Raw genomic sequence first — 15,568 nt, 5'->3', positions numbered from 1 at the left:
GTTTGGTGGAAATGTAAAAAAAAGTTTATAATCCATACTAAGTCTTCCAATAAAAAACACCTATATTAAATACGTGATAGTTGTGCTTCATTTAGCTTACTATGTCCCATATTTTTCAAAATTGTCCTCTCACACAAGTTTTTTCCACCACTGAAGTCCTGACTTTCATGACTTCTTTAAGAAGTCTAAAAAGTATTTTGTTTTATCAAACAAAAATATATTCAAGATGTAATAACATAAAGAGTATACTTTTCTCCATACTGATTGTAAACAAAAAGCTTAGTTTGAATTTTGAGAAAAGTAAAATAAGTAAGTACTTTACCTGTATTTTTCCCCCTTTTTCTTTTGACAGTATTTCAAAAAATGCTCAAAGTTGTTTGGTGTTTCAAACACTGTTCAATGTTTATACATACAGCCAAACAACAAAACTGCCAGGAAAAAAAAAAAACTATTTCTGAGAAACATACATTATCATTCTGAGGTTAGAAGCAGGAAGCAGCGATGCCAATTAAACAATCATCTAATCACTGCTTTAAGTTCTGCTTTTTTGAGACTCATATGTCCTCCTAAAAAGATTCATAATGCACATGAAGGATAAATACATGTGCCCCAGTAACCAAACTCTAAAAGGGAAAACCTCTAAAATTTCCATTAACCATTTGTTTCTTTACCTGACAAGTTTACCAGAACTGTTCTTGACTGTACCACCTATAATTAATTCTTCCTGCCAATGCATGTATTTTCTTGACAGTCCGTAGCACCCACCACTCAAAACAAGGGCTACGTCAAGAGGCTAGAAAAAGTTATAAAGAAGAAATTAATCAGTAGCATAACTTCAGACAAAACTGTACCATAAATCAAAATCTCATGCAATAAGATAACTGATATTAAAGATTGTCTAAGAGGTCTAAAAAGAAAAATTGTGCTCAGCAACTCAAGCAGACAAATCAGTCAGGTATTAATTGGTCAAATTGCAACTTTTCCAAAGCCTGACTGAAAGACAGATGTGTAAAACTGAAGACCATTAATTCAAATTATTCACAAAGTAAACAAAATTGGCCCTACCTGAAGGAAGGAAGGCTTTTCTGTCCAGTGTGAGCATACAGGACAGATGTAATTCAGCCCTGGTTATCCTTATCTGACAAATTAAGTCTTTTGAAATGCTTACACTGTCACTTTGCCATGCTTTGCAACTACCTGTACTATGGACTCTAAAAATAGGGGATTATCTACTGGATCACAGAATGACAGAAAGTTAACAACTCTGTTTCAGCAGCAGGTAACATTAGTCAATAATTAGACCTACATACTGCTGCTTCTTTCCTCCCTGCCTCCCGCCTCCCCAATAAAAGATATAAACAAGCAGAAGAAAACTTACTTTGGTAGAATTTTTATTGGGAGCTGTGATTGGGCAATCAGGATCAGCAGGATTCAGGCAAGGTCGATCCATATAACCACGACCAACCTCTGCTTTATTCAGCATTTCTTCCCAGCTCTCCACTTGGTAGTTTATTTTTTTTAACTCTTCCAAGAATTCTAAGGGGTCAAAGTTGATCCACTGCAAAGGAGGTTTCCCTCTGCAAAAGAGGAATTATTAAAACAAAGGAAGACAAAAGAAGTACCGAAACAAACATACTTACATTTGCACAGATAATTGAGGGTTGTTTTATTTTTTAAAGTATGTTTGTTTTCTAAGTTACTACTTTTGCTGATAAGGCTGTTTCATACAAAATAAGGCATATTTTAATTATATTTGTTTATGTACTTTTCTCGTAGCTTTGTTGTTATTTAAAATAAAAAATTCAGGTTTCACAAAGTTATTGCATAAGATACAATATATTCACAAGCAAAGGAAAACAAATTATCAAGCACCTAAATAATAAAAAAGCAGCCAACTGCTATTTCGTAGAATTAGGGGGAAGGGAGAAGGAAAGAAAAGAGAGGGCTGTAGAAAGAAAGCCTTTCTCACAGTATCAGATTACTTCTTACTACTCTAATAATCATCTTGCAGATGTAATCAATCAATACAGCTGATCTTTGTTTATCTGTAACAATGCTTCTCCTTCAAATACCCTGACAGCTTGACTGTTGACTAGCAAGCTCTCCTGCTACCATGGCTGCCATTACTATCACTGTCATGTTTCCTATCCCCCACTTCTGAATTTGTGATGTTGACAGACTAGAATGGACTCTGGCTGCCTTATTCTGTGTTTCAAACCACACTGTATCTGTTTAACCAGGCTTAAGTCATTATTCCAATTCTCCCAACCAGAGAACCCAAACCCAATACATTTCCCATCTAAAAATGTACACTAAAGGTTATAAGATAGCCACTGCAAATCGCTTTTACAGAGACAGACAAGCCGGAACAGAAACAATAACTCAAAGACTAACTCTTGCATAATTAACAGAAAATGCGTGTGCATATAAACAAGTAACTATTTGAAGGACAGGGCATATAATATCACACTTGTAAATTGTGAGAAGCCACCCATCAAAAATGCTACGCGTGGTTTCTTTAATGACCTTGTTAGCAAGGGATTTGGTTGTGTTCCTTAGGAAGATCTAAGATTTAACTCCTGAAATTTTTTTAGAAATAAAATTTTCAATTAATCAACGTTATTTGTAAATTAATAAAAAAAGAGACAAGTTGATTTCCAAAAGAAGCATAAAGCCCTTAAAGCTTCGACTGAGAACTTAATTTCTTCTGCATACTAGCAGAGTGAGAAAAACAATACAGAAATCTAACTGATTCCTACAAATCACCTTACAGAAACAAAAATATATTTCTTTAATTAAAAAAAAAGTCCATGCATATTTTCAGTAGAGACACTGTAATTTTATTTTTCTGTTGAACCAGAATGTCAATGAACAGTCAGAAAGCAACCCAAAATCATATACAGTTACAGAATTAAAATTAGTCAGACTAGAAAGTTAAATAAAAGCATGCTTACAATAGATAGGCAGTTCCCGACTGTAGCTTTGCTCCCTCCCAGAAGCAGTCCAAAGGAGTGATAATTAAGCAAGGATAAAGATATTCTATAATCTGTCAAAATAAGAAGTAGTAAATATACAGTTAGACTAAGAATATAATCTAAGCAGTGTAAGTTGAATTATGATTATGAGAAAAAGCTTACAACTAAATGCCTGCTATTCATACCTGGTCCATGTAACCTGCTTCTGTGATGAGTTCTCCTGATTTATAACATAAATGTTCCAACTTCCATTGTCTGTAATAAGAAGAAAGAACAAATGTTTTTCTTCCACAATAACTGAAAAGTTATCTTTTAAATGAAACGTACATTCAAAATAACAACTTATCCTCACTTATTAGCTTCAAGTAGCAAACCACTGAGGAAGGCAAATTTTATTCAACTGATACATCACACCTCACATAAAAAATTCTTTTTGTGGTTATAAAATAGATATTTTTGTTTCAGTTGTTCTAAACGCTCTCTGTAAATAGAGCTGCTTTTGGGTGAGCAGACTGGTTGACCTGATTAATAAGCAGAAATTTGACTTTACTTAAACAAGGCCACTTGTGACTTCAGTTATCATTCAGTGATGCAACCAAAAGACAACTCATCTTGAGGCTCAGAGGACTAGAACATTCCTAAACTGACTCACATACAGGAGGAAAAGAAACCATCAGGTTTTCTCCCTCCCTTTTTTGGCTGTATTACAAATTCCACTGATGTGACTTCTGGCACTTTAACACAAAGCAGTAGCCAGGTAAATGCTTGTTAGAGCCTGAGCACAAGCTGACTCAGGCATCAGGTGGATATGCTGAAAAGTTATCCTGAAAGATACTGGGTTTCATGCCTCAGAGAGCATCCCTAGGTACATTATCATATAAGCAGTAACCCTGGAAGAACCACTTTTCAGGGAGATTCTCGGTAGTCCAAAGCTGGTACCCTCGTAAGGCACAGTTTTAGCATTTGCTGTTGTTGGACACCACACAGCTCCCAGTCTTCATATGTGCATATAGCCACTCTGAAGTTCAACTCTACTATGACTACCTACGTTACTGAATAACTGTTATTCCATCTGCTGACACTTCTCACAGATTTTCATCTCCCTTTATACACAAACTACTGGAATGACAGTAAATTGTATTAGTGTTTAGAGTCATTATGTGATTCTAGGTGGTGTGTCAGTGAATGAATACATCTCTAACACAGAAAGCTTTTTGATATTAGCATACCATCAGTAAGATTTCACACTGGGAGCATAGACATCACAGGAAGACAACTGCTGAATATCATAGAACTGCTCACAGAGGCACGTTTTCAGAATCTCTTCCAAAACTACTTACCAGTGGCAGACAAATCAGAAAGTCCTAAAACAAAGGCTCAAAAATTCTAATCACTTAGAAATATGTGGAGAGAAAAACAAATACAATTTTCAGAAGTTACATATCACCAAGAAAACTTTTGCTTATCTGCTTACCTGTTGTACATATAAACATGCACTCTGCTGGCCTGAAGTGCAGAGTCAAGGTGCTGTCGGAGTGCTTCTGTTGTTAGTACATTAGTGCCGTCTTCCTGTGGAGTCTGAATCATGAGCTGGGGGTTAAACATGGCCTCTTCTCCAATCTTCTGCCGTGTGTAGTTTAACTCCTGACTCACTCGTCCACCAACTGATTTTAAAAAAGTTTTGAATTAGCCAAAATTCACTTATTTGTGATGACCACGATAAGCATCCTCCAGTCAGAAAAGCTATGGTACATGCATGAACTAATCTACCTCAAAAAGATCACAGAGTAACTAAAACTAGTAAGAAATTTACTTCAGTAATGCTGCAAAAATCATATTCCTTATTAAAGCTCCCACTGTACTATAATATTGATGTGTAAACCAAAGCCTCAAACAATTTTTTTCTATGTTATAATTGATCCTCCTCATGTAAATATGAAAAGGAAAAAAAAAAAAACAAAAACAAAAACCCAACCCAAAAAAACCCACACCTTTTTCCTTTTCTTATTGACTGTAATCTCTGTAAGTTTTCTGACAACACCAAGCTGAGTGGTGCAGCTGACACAATGACGCCATCCACAGGGACCTGGACAGGTCCAATGAAGTTCAACAAGGCCAAGTGCAAGATGTTGCACCTGGATCAAGGCAATTCCAGATGTGAGTAGAGAATGGAAGAAGAACTTCCTCAGAGCAGTCCAGAGGAGAAGGACTCAGAGATCCTGGTGGACAAAAAACTGGACACTGGCTCCAGCAGTGTGCACTTACGGCCCAGAAGGCTAACAGTATCCTGGGCTGCATCAAAAGGAAAAGGGAGGGATCACCGAATCTGCTCTATACTTCTTGAGGACCCATCTGGAGTACTGTGTCCAGGTCTGAGGCCTCAGCATAGGAGAGCTGTTGGAGTGGATCCAGAGGAGGGCCATGAAGGTTATCAGTGGGCTGGAGCACCTCTCCTGTGAAGAAAGATTGAGGGACTGGGCTTGTTCAGCTTGAAGAAGGCTCCAGGGAGACCTCATTGTGGCCTTCCAGTACTTGAGGGGAGGCTACAAGCAAGAGGGGACACAACTTTTAACATGGTCTGACACTGACAGGACAAGGGGGAATGGCTTTAAATTAAAAGAGGGAAAATTCAGTTTAGATGTTAGAAAGAAATTCTTTGTTCAGGGGGTAGTGATGCACTGGCACAGGCTGCCCGGAGAAGCTGTGAATGCTTCATCCCTGGAGGCATTCAGGGCCAGGTTGGATGGGGCCCTGAGCAGCCTTAGGTGGTGAGGGGCAGCCCTGCCCACTGCAAGGGTCAGGAATAGATGACCTTTAAGGTCCCTCCAACCTAAGCCATGCTATGATTCTACAACTCGCCTGAATCAGATCAAATACTTCTTTGTCACAATTACTTATACTTGTATGAATAGACTGCTCCAATAGCACATTTCAAGAAAAATGGCTTTAATTTATACTCTTCTCCTAAATAATCTAGCAAAGTCAGAAGCAGAATGTTTCTCTTCAGTTAAAAAAGTGAGGAGAGAAAGAGTATGTGATCAGTGCTACTTCTTCCAAATTAAAAAGAAAAAATATCAAGTTAACATTAAGAGAATTAGCTTTGAATTAGCAGAAAGAATCATCTATGTTGTATTTGTCCCAGTAGTTCTGCACCCGCATATTACTCTGTGATGCAGGATACAATGAATATGCAGTGACTGTTTTATAAATCCAAATGAGCTGAACAGTGTGCTACGTATCAAAACACTGTTTTATAAAAGAAAAGGAAAAGGCAGTAGGAAACTGCAAAGTAGACAGGCTCTAGAGGGAGCCATATTCAATTTTTTTTGCCAGAAATATTACATAAAAATGGAAAATTATCTTCCCACTCACAGATCAGCTGGAGATTGTACACTTTATACAACCTCCTATGTACACTAAAAAGTGCATGGAAGGGTGGGGAGGGTGGTTAATTCAGCTGACTAGCTGAATTGAGATCACATTCAGATGAGGAAGACAAACACAATAAACACCTGTTGTCACCTCTGAAGTCCAAGATACAAACCTGCTTTGTTACATTTTTTTCTGTCCCACTCACCTTGGGGAGTTCTGCAACAGTCTGAAGAGAAATTAGACGTGCACATCTATGTCTTCCTAGGACATATAATGATCTGTAACTAGCTGGCAATGTGGGAGATGACACTCTCAAGTCTGAACAAGCCAGAAGCATACTCCTTAAATAGAGGTCCTCAACCTACACATACACTAAGGCTAAGTGGACCACCGGGAAAGAAACTGGGCATGGATAAACCTGTCAGAATCAGACTATCGACAGCTAAACTACCTCATCCTGTTGGCATGAGGCATCACTTAATTTCTAGATCATTACTTCTTTGAAAAAGTATTTCCACAACACTCTCCATTTTCTCAGTCTGTCATTTGTGGCATTATCTCCCTCACATCAAGTAACAGTGGTCAGCTTGCAGTAAGAAAATATAGAAATGAAAGTACAACTTCCTTACCTAGATTCCCTTTATAACTTCCTAACAACCCTTTTACTACTGCATATGCATGAAACAAACAAATAAAAAAGTTGTTTAATTATATCACAAATAAAACACTAAAACACCTATGATTTTGCCTCAGATGTTTTCACTCTGTATAAGCAGTGTAATCACAGCTAAATACAGATTCAAGTTTTTCAAGTTAAACTTCATATCAAACAGTAACCATAGACTGAAAGCTAGTTTGCACACCCTTGTATCATGTCTGTCATTCCTTCTTGTGCAGGGGATTTTTTATATAATCCCAGCACTTTCATTCAACAGCCTAATGTTCATGATCACTGCTGTCTTTCTCCCCTATCAAGGTCTCTTATGATATATCAATAAAATTTGCTCTTTCTTACAGGAATATGGAGAGGGAGTAGAGAACTACAGTTACCCTAACCTGTGTGTCATGGAACCAAGGCTTCTTTTGCAGTCCTTCACACAGCAAGCATTTCAGAAGACTAAATACCTTTCTCCCTTTTTGTCTCTGTGCCAGCAAAGACCCAACCTTTATTAAAACCCAATTTTATGAGGACTATGGACTCTGTCATAAACATCTAATTCTGGTACTATCTTCTCTTCCATTCTGCTCACATTTTACTTTTGAATTTAGCTAGAACTTGAAACAACTAATCATACGTAATGCAAGACAAAAGCCGACATTCCTATCTCTGCTGAAAGTGGCCAACTGTTTACTATCAACAGAAACAATTGCTTCCTAATCAAGGTCCTGTCAAACCACATTAGCTCCACAGAACAGGGCAGATTTAACTAATCAAAACTGCATCACACAAGTCAGCCAACGGAACAGAAGCTGTTTTCCCCCCTTTTTCATTCAAAACAGGAATAGCAAAACCATCCAGGAACATGGGCAGATATTCCAGAACTCAACAGTAGGTCTTTTCTGCGTTTTTCTTAAGGCATTACACCATTTTATTGACAGGTCCATTATGCTCATTTACTCTGCCAAATAGAGCAAAGATAACTCCATGGGCAAATACAGATACTTTACACAATGTAACAGTCATATACAAAGAAACTGTAAACTTGCAGAGGAAAATTCTGACTACCAAAGACACAGTTATGTGAAAAAACATTACAGGACAAATGATGTAATGGCAAATAAAACCAATGAATAAAATGGTCGTATTTTGTGCTTTTCCTTCATGGGCTCTATTTGCTTATATTTGGTGACAACAGTACTAGAAATACAATGGAGATCTGTTGTATACATGACACAGAATACCAATATTTATGATTTTGTTCACTATCAAAGAGAGAACAATTTCCTTCTAACATCTTGGTGACAAAACTCATACTTCATTCTCCGTTTTTGATATATGAGAAATCACTTCATAGCACTTGATTCCTTCATTATCTGAGTTAATGCCCAGTCAGCTGATTTAGCGGCACAAATGCCTGCAAGCCATAACATTGATTTAAATAACAGATCTGCACATTGTCTCAAGGCCAATGGAAACACAAGGCAGCATCTTGTACACTATCCTTTAAGTGTAGTCAACAGATTTTAGCTGTCTTTCTACTCAAAATGATACCATGTTTTCTGCAAAATTTAGCTAACAAGAGAAATTTAAAAAGAAAAAAATACCAAGACACAATAATAATATCAGTGTCCTGGAACCATATCTCAGTTAATATATCAGTTTCTAATGCTTGAACATGCGCATGAAGACTAGTGTTCAACTGAAGACATTTTTCTTGCCAGCACCTTTGCTGATGGGCGTTGTTTCTTACCTGAGCAGCTTTTCCACAAAAGAGAAGAGCATCTCCACTTGTCCCCATACCAATATCTCCCAGTCTGTCAGCCTCCTCTAGCACTGAATATGCTGCTGCTTCTTCTGAACTTCCCAAAGACTTTATCAGAAGCTGGGGAAGGTACAGAATGCTTTGTACTTCCCAAGGGTATCAAGACAGCAGTAAACCATCAGCAAGCTGGGAGAACCACCATCTCTCCCTCCCCCGAGAGCAATGAGCAGCTGTTAGGTGGTAACAAGTTTTAGTCATTCTTAACTTGAGGCAGACTTGAACATATGACCTGTAGGCACAAGGCTCCATATCCCATTACCAAGTTCCTAGGTCACATTAAAATGTTCTGGTGCATCTTAAGTGAGAAGCAACCATAAAACCAAAACTGCTTCCCTCTAGTACACATTTGCACAATACTGATGCACCCTCAAACGACACGAGAGTGAAAACATATTTGTTTTTTTTTACAGCTAAACTATTGGATTTCCAGTGACAATTTTGAAGTCATCGAGTCTTTCAGCTGATGTACTCATTTCTACTACAAATGTTGCTGTCTTACATATGTATGTCCCATGACTGGCATTCAAAATGGTATTTTGGTATATTTCTATTATCCTAACATGCTTGTAAAAAATTTACTGATGTAAACTGCAGTCTCTTCCATGCTGAACACTTCCAAGAACAAATCTGACCTCTGCTACGCTAAGAGACTGATCCTAAATGAAGCAATATATGGTAGCTAAAAATCACTGTTTGCTAATTGCCTGTTTGTTCAAAAGGTGTGAAATGATTCTTTTTTGAACACATTATGATGTTCATTTCAGGTTCCTGAACTGCAACGTATAGCCTGAGGGTTTTCTGTTTTTTTTTCAGATGCATACACAACCTGAATTAACCATTCACTAGTTACCTTGTACGTGATTGTACAGCAACTACCTTAGCACAGGGCAAGTTCCCTCTGAAAAAAGAACATTCCTGAGAGCAAACAACTGGGATAAAAACGTTTGCCTGACACTGTGGAGTGACAAGACTTTGAGAAACTGAAGTCAGTATTTCCAGAAATAGTACTGGTATAGAGACCTAAGTTCTTCTCTGGCCAGTCTGAACTGCGTGAACGATACAAAATTTTCTGGAGACCTCACCTTCTAATGACTTCCAAAGAGTGTTTACACTTGAATACATTTTTCCAGGACTGTTTACATGAGTCGTGAGATCACTGCCTGAGGGACACCTGCAGCTACTACACACCACCAGCACACTCCCTCCTGTCACCAGAACAAGATCTCTCTCTGGCCTGACTGCTGTTGAGAACGTTCTTTTACTCTTCTTCCTCACCAAATCTCTGTTTTTGCTGTTCCCATACGCTATTTCTATCACATGTGTAATGTTGCTCAAAAATTGCAGGTTGGAGAAGTTTCAGTCCATTACAATGAAAGGCAAAAGACCCAGACTGCCACAGCTTCCTGTCTGAAATGTTTATCAGGATAGAAATATTTGTACCTGTCATGTAATAGAATGCCATATCTAAGAAAAATCACACAAGGTTGAATAAAGAAATGGAGAGTTGAGCTCTCTGGCAGATATGAAGACAATCCTACCTCTTTTTGGACACAGAAAAATAACAGCCTTTTGATTTAAGACTTTCTGTCGCTCTTAAAGGAGCCTGTGTATGCTGCTTGCTCATCATGGTCTTCATCAATTGTAGAATAGTTTTTCTGCACACAGAAGTACTTTTTAGTACTTTTTAGTGCTACTTAAATGAAAATTTAGCATTTTCATTTTTCCTGACAGAAGAAATGGGTAAAGTGGCAACTTCTTCAGAATTTACTGGCAAAATACAGAGGTTCTGGAGGGACCGCATAACATTTTCATTGAAAATTCTAATGAGGCTAATGAGGGATCTTGTCAGACTATTAGGATTGCATTTCAAAAATTTTTTGTTACCCGCAGCAATTTTTTTTTTTAATGCTCATTTATTTAATAACGTAACATAAGATTTCAAGGGAATCGATGCATTTGCAAGAGCTGGAATGTAGGGGTAAGACTGTGTCCTAAAGAGATTACATGGTCATTCAGTGGACTGCTCCGACAGCTCAATGAAAAAAGATGATCTTTATCCTGCAATTAATAAAACATAACCTGTGCTAGGCACTGGACTACCGTCAGTCAGAAACACCCCACTGTATCTAGGCTTTCTTGCACTTTTACTCTGCTGAATACACATGCCTGCATTTATGTCTCTCACATAGAATAGCAACAATTGCGCCTGCACAGGTTAAGGCTGCCAGCACATTTCCTTTCCCAGCATCCAGGTAACAAGCCACACTTTTCTCTCCCCTCCCATGCTAATGTCCAACAAAATGACATCAGCATATCACAATATACTCTATCATCTTCAATCTCCTTAAGAACCACTGGCTTCTAGAAAAATCTAGAAGCAAAATTATTATCTCAATCATTTCTGCTTAAGAAATATATATATATTTTAAAAAGATTATAGACTACAAATGCAAAAAAAGTTACAAAAACCAAAAGCACTTCAAAAGGATGCTTTTTACTTCCCAAGATGTCATAAGTTACTTCTCACAGACTATGGCGATGACTCGATGACTACAGCATTGCTATTAAAATTTCATTACTGCTGATGACTATGAATAGCAAAAACAAAAACACACATCAAAGATGGCTCTTCATTCAGCCAGTTTGACAAAGTTTAGAACAGTGACAAGGATACAAAGCTGTCTGCAGGCTCAGGAAGACAGACCAGCAACAGCTGCTGTAGACTGCAGTGGAAAACTTCCTCCAATTTTAGAGGCTAAAATGTTTTCTTTGTAAAAATTACATAAAGATTATTCTACATACATGCATTTGTATCAGCCATAGGTAGAATGTATATTTACATTATTTCTGATGAGGTAAAATACACAGATCACTGAAGAATTATTGATGTGCTGATGCACTTTTGGGTTGGCATCTCTCTGGGTTGAGACATTACAAAACATAATAAAAAAACAACAAACCAAACAAGTTCAACAGTACAATCTGAAAAAAAATAAGATAGTAGAAGCTTTGAAATGTACAAGAATATACAAAGCAGAGAAAATCGGTACAAACTTTCCAATTAAATATAAAATGCAGTAGCTGCTTACTACACTGTGACACATGTCCTTGGTAACAGGATATGAGCAGCTCACTTCTGGGTCACTGGTTCTAATCAAGCCGGGAACAACAGTGACCACAAATTGTTGACAATCTGACAGCTGTTTTGCTAGCTCATGTGAAATGAGTTGGTGGTCTCAGTCAACTTCCTAACAGGCAGGTGTCCATATTATAGAAAACCATCATCACATTTGCTATCTTTGTTGACCATCTCAACAAAGAGATGGAGGAATGAATGGAGAGTGAACAGTCCTTTCTTCCAAAGGCATGGCTCCTTCAGGTCAGAGCTGAGCCACAGGTTTTGGTGGAGAAGACCAATAATAGAATTTTCTGGGTGAAGTATCAGAGGAATAAGGGACCACAGATTCTGCTACTTCCTAAAAATCAAGGAGACAGGTACACTGGCCAGAACAAACAGGTCAAAGTGAGTGTGCCTCCTTTGGTAAATGTAAAAGGAGAACTGGCTTCAATGGATGGAGAGAAGACTGAGGTACTGAATGAGTTCTTTGCCTCAGTCTTCACTAGCGGCCAGGATTCCAGTACTTCTCATGTCCCTGAGCCCTGCATTCCTAAACCTCTAGGTGGAAACCAGAGTGGTAAATCCCCACCACTGTGAGGGCAGAGCAGGCGCGAGACCACCTCGCTGAATGTGTACAAGTCCATGGGGCCGGATGGCGTCCTCCCAGGGTTCTGAAGGAGCTGGCTGAGGTGGTTACTGAGCCACTCTCCATCATATTTGAAAAGTTGTGGCTGTCAGGTGAGGTCCTGGATGACTGGAGGAAGGATCATGTCACTCCCATTTACAAGAAAGGGAGCAAGGAGGACCGTGGGAGCTACAGGCCGGTGAGTCTCACCTCTGTGCCTGGGAAGATCATGGAACAGATCCTCCTGGACAACATGCTTGATCACATGGGGAATGAGTGTGTGATCCGAGACAGCCAGCACGGCTTCACCAGGGGAAGGTCATGCTTGACCAATCTGGTGGCCCTCTACGATGGAGTGATGGCATTGGTGGACAAGGGGAAGTCGACCAATGTCACTTTCCTGGATTTGAGCAAGGCCTCTGACATAGACCCCAACTCCTTCCTTATCTCCAAATTGGAGAGATGTGGATTTGATGGGTGGGTCACTCGATGGATAAGAAATTGGTTGAAAGGCCACAGACAGAGGGTGGTCATCAATGGCTCTGTGTGCAGGGGGAGGCTGGTAACAAGTGGCGTCCCCCAGGCATCTGTCTTGGGACCAGTGCTCTTTAACATCTTTATCAATGACGGAATTGATGACGGAATCGAGTGCACCCTCAGCAAGTTTGCTGACGACACCAAGCTGAGTGGTGGGGTTGACACAGCAGAAGGAAGGGATGCCATTCAGAGGGATCTCAACAGGTTGGAAAGGTGAGCCTGGGTGAACCTGATGAGGCTCAACACAGCAAAGTGCAAAGTTTTGCACTTGGGCCAGACAAACCCCAGGCATCCATACAGACTGGAAGGAGTGGTCCTTGAGAACAGCTCTGCAGAGAAGGACCTGGGGGTCGTGATAGATGAAAAACTTAACATGAGCCAACAGTGTGCTCTTGCAGCGCAAAAAGCAAATGGTATCCTGGGCTCCATCAGAAGAGGGGTGGCCAGAAGGAACTGGGAGGTTATTTCCCCCCCTCTACTCTGCTCTTGTGAGGCCCCATCTTGAGTACTGTGTCTGGGTCTGGAGACCCCCAGTACAAGAAAGACAGAGAGCTGTTAGAGAGGGTCCAGAAGAGAGCCACAAAGATGATCAGGGGACTGGAGCATCTCCCCTATGAGGACAGGCTGAGGGAGCTGGGCTTGTTCAGCCTGGAGAAAAGAAGGCTGCAGGGTGACCTCATTGCAGCCTTTCAGTACACAGGAGGGGAATCAACCCATTGAAAAGGTTGATTAACTGCAGGACAAGGGGAAATGGTTTTAAGTTGAGTGAGGGAAGATTTAGGTTGGATGTCAGGGGGAAGTTCTTTACAGAGAGAGTGGTGAGGTGCTGGAACAGGCTGCCCAGAGAGGTTGTGGATGCCCTGTCCCTGGAGGTGTTCAAGGCCAGACTGAATGGGGCCCTGGGCAGCCTGGTCTAGTATTAAATGAGGAGTTTGGTGGCCCTGCATGTGGCAGAGGGGTTGGAGATTCACGATTCTTGAGGTCCCTTCCAGCCCTGGCCATTCTGTGATTCTAAGATAGTTCATGGGTGGGATAGGCAGATAACAGAGACTGCAGCAACTCTAATAATTTATGATCCTGTAACAGTTTACGTTCTCTAATGAGCAAAACTGAAGTTTTACTTTTCAGTGTTAACAAACATTTGTACATGCTTAACAGAAGGCCCAAATCCTCACACATACTGAAAGTGACTAAATTTCCAGTTCATCTGAGAAGGGGCTTCAAGATCTAAACCTAAGGATTTTAAAACAGCTGAAAATAACTGACTTAAGTTACTTTAACTTGGGTACAAGATTCTGCTGGGTAATATGTTAACAACCATTTGCTGTGTTGTTCCACAGCAGTCAGCTTTCCTCTAGGCCCAGCTTTTCATTTAACCTCTGAGTGCCCTTTCCTCAAATATGTAATTGTTTTCCTGTGTGGTTAAAAGCAGCATTTTAAAGTCTTTTCATCTGTACTCCTGGGATAGCACAAATTTCATCTGTACACAGAGTAGCACAAAGTTCTAATGAAAATTTTTAAAGGAACACCAAGCAGAAAAGAGAAACTTCATCCATAACTTTTCTGGAATTACCAGTTCCTAAATAACGCTTTCAGGGGAAAGAAAAAAAAAAGAAGAAAAAAAAGAGAAATGAAAGGAATGAACATGTTATGAAACTGGGTACAGTTTCTTTCAAGTATTCCCTACCAGCTGCTTCCTGTACCATCTGTTGTCGCCTAAGCAGCTTCCTTCTGAATGGCTTTGCACTGAAGCAGAACTGCTCTCACTGTTGGACACAATCAGGTCAGGTCAGCACTCCCCCAAAGCACCAAACCTGCTGCCTGTCATTGCTCCCTCCATCCCGATATTTCTTACTGGCCACCAGCTCCCAAGACAGTATTGCATCTGTCAGGAGGCTCATTTTTTATAGTTTGCTTGCTATTCACACCAAGGAGTAATGCGCACATTTGATTTTGCACAGGATGCAATCAGAGATTCCAGTCAGACACACTGAGAGTGTGACCAAATCCATTTTAAAACAGAAGAGAATGGAAAGAAAGGTAAAGAAACAAACATCCCACAAAATGATTTTATTTTTTTTTTAAACGCTTCTGGCCAGTCTGATCACTCAGACAACTCTACTTCATTATCAGACATTTCACTTTACAAAATGTTATATTCTCCTGTTAGAAGCAGAATTGTTTGAATCTTCTGGAAAAGGAGTAGAAATGCCCCTGCTGTACTCACTGCGCGCGTAGACAAAATACAGATTTCATGAGACTGAATTCTATGTATTGAGTCAAGACCCTCCAAAGCTCACTCAGAGACAATGCCAGCGCTCACAGCGTTTGCTTTCCACCAGTGCATTCAGTGTGTTGCATAACATTAACCCCAGCTCTCTCCTCCCACCTTCTGCAGGGCTGACATCACCCCTGGGCACCCCACGCTACTCTGGCCCTGCAGGGCCAGCGCCAAGCC

The 15,568-nt window shown here is 39.8% G+C and overlaps 1 protein-coding gene across 1 annotated transcript in view; it reads right to left on the bottom strand.

The window, feature by feature from the left end:
* Positions 1 to 15,568, bottom strand: part of PTCH1 (patched 1) — a gene marked incomplete at its 3' end in the record, with an annotated part of 62,202 nt that overhangs the window by 33,564 nt on the left and 13,070 nt on the right. Inside the window, exons 3-7 of the mRNA XM_079548794.1 lie at positions 4,450 to 4,639; positions 3,161 to 3,230; positions 2,955 to 3,046; positions 1,379 to 1,577; positions 672 to 793 (exon numbers count right to left, since the gene is read on the bottom strand). Coding sequence (XP_079404920.1) covers positions 672 to 793; positions 1,379 to 1,577; positions 2,955 to 3,046; positions 3,161 to 3,230; positions 4,450 to 4,639 — 673 coding nt within the window. The remainder of the gene's footprint in view (positions 1 to 671; positions 794 to 1,378; positions 1,578 to 2,954; positions 3,047 to 3,160; positions 3,231 to 4,449; positions 4,640 to 15,568) is intronic.

This window comes from Tetrao urogallus (genome assembly GCF_951394365.1).
Source record: "Tetrao urogallus genome assembly, chromosome: Z".
Taxonomy (NCBI): Eukaryota; Metazoa; Chordata; class Aves; order Galliformes; family Phasianidae; genus Tetrao; species Tetrao urogallus.
Note: the sequence above shows the minus strand (reverse complement) of the source record. Positions and strands in the feature narration are given on the sequence as shown.